The 4,977-nt window shown below is 35.3% G+C and overlaps 1 protein-coding gene across 1 annotated transcript in view; it reads left to right on the top strand.

The window, feature by feature from the left end:
- The window catches only part of LACTB2 (lactamase beta 2), a 24,283-nt gene that overhangs the window by 6,199 nt on the left and 13,107 nt on the right, over positions 1-4,977 (top strand). The window contains exon 3 of the mRNA XM_006924021.3: positions 3,165-3,291. Within this exon, the coding sequence (XP_006924083.1) occupies positions 3,165-3,291 (127 nt within the window). The remainder of the gene's footprint in view (positions 1-3,164; positions 3,292-4,977) is intronic.

The raw sequence follows: 4,977 nt of genomic DNA, 5'->3' as shown, positions 1-4,977 counted from the left end.
CCACCCCAAAAAGAAGTACCCCTGTGCCTGCCTGTCTGCAGTGATTCTCCACCTCCAGCACCCACTGATCTGCTTTATTTCACTAGAGATTAGTTTTGCCTGTTCTAAAATATCACATAATGGAAGCATATAGAATCACTCTCTGGCTTCCTCCACATCATGTCTTTGAGATTCACCCATGTTCCATGTATCAGTAATTTGTTCCTTTTTATTGCCAAGCAGTAATCCATGGTAAGAATGCACCATTCTTCGTTTATCCATTCATGTCAACACGTTTGACTGACTTTCTTTAATTTAAAAATTAAAATCATGTTGGGCTTTATACAGAATACTGAATGTTTATAGAATAGATTGCCCACGAGATTGATTTTTTAAAAATCAAGGAGAAATTTGATAACTGCTCTGTAGCCACTAAAATTTTAATACTTTATTTGAGAAGTGGCTTGTTGTATTTCTGAACTTTGTCGAAGCTGGACCAACTGTGTGCAGACCTTGAGTTGCTCAGCACTAAAACTATGGAGAAGCCCCTTTCAGAATCTCGCCGCAGAAGTTCCACATGCCGCTTCATTCCGTAAATCTTTAATCACTTCCATTCTTGTTCTGTTTTGTTTCATTTTCATTTCCTTTGTTCCATGTTCTTTTACTGTTTTGTATAATTATTAGTATGGCAGAAAATTTTTCAGCTACTTCGCAATGCTAACAAATGGTGTTTTTATAGGCTTCACCAATATTACGGATGCTATTTGTAAGATTTCTATGGGAGATATAATAACCCTGAAGCAACCTGCTTAATTTTAAAATAAATTCATTGGATAATTTCAGAACTCCCAGTGTCTTACAAGGAGCCAGAAGTGTACTAGACGTGAGATCTATATTGTCCAGGCTGCTTGAATGTTTTCTTTTGGTTTTATTTTTTAATAAATCTTACAAAATATATTTCATTATCTGATAATTATTATTTTGCAGCTGAAGTTGGATCTCTGCCATGTATTTCATACCAGTCCTGGGTGTCAAATGTTTGCTTCTACAGTATTTAGTTAGAATGTGTCTCTATTAGAAAGTATTATACATGAACAATATCACATGTTTATATCAGCTTAAATAATTAGCATTAACAATGATGTTACAATCCATTCATACCTTAACAAATGAGTGAAAGTTTCCTCCACATAAAATAATTATATGATAGAAAGTAGATAAGTAGTTAATTGCCAGAGGCTGGGAGCAGGAGAGAATAGGGAGTGACTTCCATTGGGTATGGGGTTTCTTTGAGGGGTTTTGAAAATGTTCTACAATTATATAGTGGTGATAGTTGTACAATTCTTTGAATACAGTTTTAAAAAAAAATGAAATTTTGCTTTAAAGGGCAAATTTTATAGTATGCGAATTATATCTCAAGCTTTTATTAAACATTATTATTATGTGATTGTTTGCACTATTTCCTTCTCCATCCTGTCTATATATATACATATATATATATACATACACACACACATATATTTATATAGAGAGAGAATATATATGGATATATTCTCTGTTTATAGATTATTGTTGCAAATAGGATATGTGCTTTCATATTTACACATAATTTAAAAAACTGACACCAAGTTATTTTATGGTATGACATTTGTTTTGTAATTTAGAGATAATTGTTAGTTTTTTTGGAAGGATTGACTGCCAAAGGTCTCGTAACTATAAACATAATACCTCCACTTCTTTACTGAAAGGCAAAATTATGCAGATTAAAAACAAAAACAAACTCAAAAACCTTACCATGTCAATCTACAATGAAGACAGTTCCCAAAGTAGCATATTTTTTGCTTCAGCCTAAAATAAAGAATAATGGAGTTTGGGGCTGGAGAGGAAAAGTCTAGTTGCTGTTGTTTTATTTTTATTGCACAATTTCTCATTTCTCCCTCATACTTAGCCAAATCTCTGTGCCTTGTCAGTTTTTCCTCTTTTTTTCCCCTCCATATTTCCATTGCTACCGCCTGGGCCCCAATGTTTATTACGTTCCAGCTGGGCTGTTACAGTCACCCCCTCATGGTCTTTCTGATATCTCTGCCTTTGTGCTCCGCACATACAGCTGCCATATTGATCGACCTGTTAACACTATTTCATTTTCTTACTGAAGAGGGTACACTGACCACATATAACAAAGTGTAAATTCTTCAATTCTGTGAAAGGCTATTTACGGCTCTCCGTGATCTGAACTCATCTTACTAATCCCACTTTTCCTATCTCTGCTTTTCCTAGCCAGTATTTTGCATTAGACTAATTGGTAGCATTGTGTTGTTGCACATTTGCTGTGCCCATTCTCATTTCTGTGACATTTTCTGTCCACTTACCTAAAAGTCTTTCCATGAACATTCTCCTGTCCTGCTCATCACACCCCACGTTCTGTCATATTTATGAAACCTTATCTAATTGTTTCTGCTTTTCTAAACTTTTCCTTTTGTTAGCTGAATTGTACATTTAGTATTAAATGGTACTGAGTATAATGCTTTAATTATTTCCTGTTCGTTAGTTTTATGATCCCAACTATCGCAGTTTTTAAGCACGTTGATGTTATGCTGCTTATATATTCACTATACTGGTTAGATAATTGGCAATCAGTTTTTGATTGGTTAAGTAATTGATTTTCTTTGTGTCAGTGAGAGGTAATATGGATTAAATTTATGATCTTAGCCCTGGATTTGGAGCTTCCTTTCAGCATTCCCAGAAAGAACTTGATAATTATCATCTTTTTATTATTAACTACTGTCATAATACCATGACATCTTATACTATATGGTACCCAGCTAGACAGAGAAAAGTTCCCAGGTTCTGTATAACTGCCTCTTTAACACCCATCTTGATATAAAGCTAGTAAGATTATGAAGAACTACTTTCAAATTTTTGTGTAAAATAGGAATGACCAGAAAAACACAAAGGCTTTTATGGAGACCTAGAAAGGCATGAGAGAGTAAAAAGCTCTTTGGTTGAAATGGAAGAAATAGTTACCATCCCAGAGATATGCTGCTGAATTCATCCTATTTTCTGTTGTCTCCATGTTAATATTTTTTTCAGTCATTCACAAGTGTTAGCTCCTTTAAATTGGTCTCTTAAAAGGCAGAATTATTATTTAAAGTGTGACTTAAATATTTTACATGTTTTGTCCCTAGACACCACATACTGCATTAAAAAACTCCCACGGAATCCTCAGAGAAAAGAAATTATAGGAAGTGGAGAGCTTCAATATGTTTATCTGAAAGATGGAGATGTGATTAAGACTGAGGGTGCCTCTCTAAGGTACGTAAATGTCCTTCAGCTGAGGAAGGCTGTGGGGGAAGTCTTTATGTCTTATTAAAAGAGGAAAAGACGATTTCTGTATATTTGCTTATATGAATTAAGAATGTCTCAGGAAAGATACAAAAGATTAGATAACATTCATTACTTTGGGAAGAGAAAATGGGTTGTTTGATAAACAAGGAAAAAGATTTTTCACTCTACCCTTTTTAAATTACTTGTTTGAATTATACGAATACCATTTTTTTAAATAAATAAAATACAAATCAAAAAATTAGACTAGCATTTCCTGCTGGGGCAGTTTAGGGATCTACCCATTAATTAAATTCAGGGCTTTCTCATGCTCTCATTTCTAAAAGATGACTCATACCTTAAGTAAATACACTTTAGGCCAGGCCCATAATCTCGTGACCTATCTGAGGGATTCCAAAAGGTGTTTCAAACTCAGTAATTTTAAAACTGAACGAATTATGGTTCTTCTCTCTCCCCCATGATCTGTACTTGCTTTTTGATTTCAGAACATCTGTTTTTCTCTGTACTTGAGATTTTATTTTTTCGCCTAAGATAGAAGCTGACTCCTCTTCACCCATATCACGTGCCCTCCCCCCACCCACCTTATCTAATCAGGTTGGTTTTTACTTCAAAAATATTTGTCAGTGCTGTCCCTTTTTCTTCATGTCCACTACCACTACTTCTTGCTAAATATTCCTTCCTGTCTCCAGACTCTCCCCTTTCCAGTCTACCTTTTGTACGCTCTGTCACTTGAAATCTTGAATAATTCTCACTGCATATGAGATAATGTTTATTCTCCTTACCATGTCACGGTCTGGACCCAAACCATTTTTTTCCCCCTTTTTATTTTTTATTTTTTTCATTTTAATTAGTTTCAAGTATATAGTACATTAGTTAGACATCTATATAGTTTGTAAATGGTCCCCCCAATTGCTCTCTCCCTCCCTTGACCCTCCATCTAACCAAGGTATTAATGCTAAGTGCATTCCCTATGCCATGCTCCCCATCCCCGTGACCACCCATCAGCTACTAATTTGTACTTCTTTAACCCTCACCCCATTCTCCCAGCCCCGCAAACCCACCTCCTCTCTGTCCGTCACCAGATTGTCCACTATATTTATGATTAGTTTGTTCTTTTTATTCCTTAGATTCCGCATATAAGTGAAATCATATAGTGTTTATCTTTCTCTGTCTGACTTAAATACCTTCTCGGTCCATCAAAGCAATATCTTTTTCCATCCCCTTCCTTTTCATATGTAGGGGTCTTATTTTCTTATCTTTTCAGCCTCTCTATCTTTTGATTGGAGCACTTCTTTTCCATTTAAGGTACTTATTGATAGGAATGTAGTTGTCACCATTCTTTATTCCTGTTTTTGATACATGTTTTTTCTTCTTAAAGAAGTCCCTCCAACATTTCCTGTAATACTGGCTTGGTGGCGGAAAATTCCTTTAGCTTATTTTTGTCTGGGAAGCTCTTTATCTGTCTTGCAACTCTAAATGATAGCTTTGCTGGATAAAGTATTCTTGGTTGTAGATCCTGGGTCTTCATCACGTTGAATATTTTTTGCCAAGCCCTTCTGTCTTGCAAAGTTTCTGCTGAGAGATCAGCTGACAGTCTTATGGGAGGAGCTAACTCCCATAGTAGTTAAGTACCTAACTAGGTTTCTCTTGCTGCTT

This window comes from Pteropus alecto, unplaced genomic scaffold (genome assembly GCF_000325575.1).
Source record: "Pteropus alecto unplaced genomic scaffold, ASM32557v1 scaffold87, whole genome shotgun sequence".
Lineage (NCBI taxonomy): Eukaryota > Metazoa > Chordata > Mammalia > Chiroptera > Pteropodidae > Pteropus > Pteropus alecto.
Note: the sequence above shows the minus strand (reverse complement) of the source record. Positions and strands in the feature narration are given on the sequence as shown.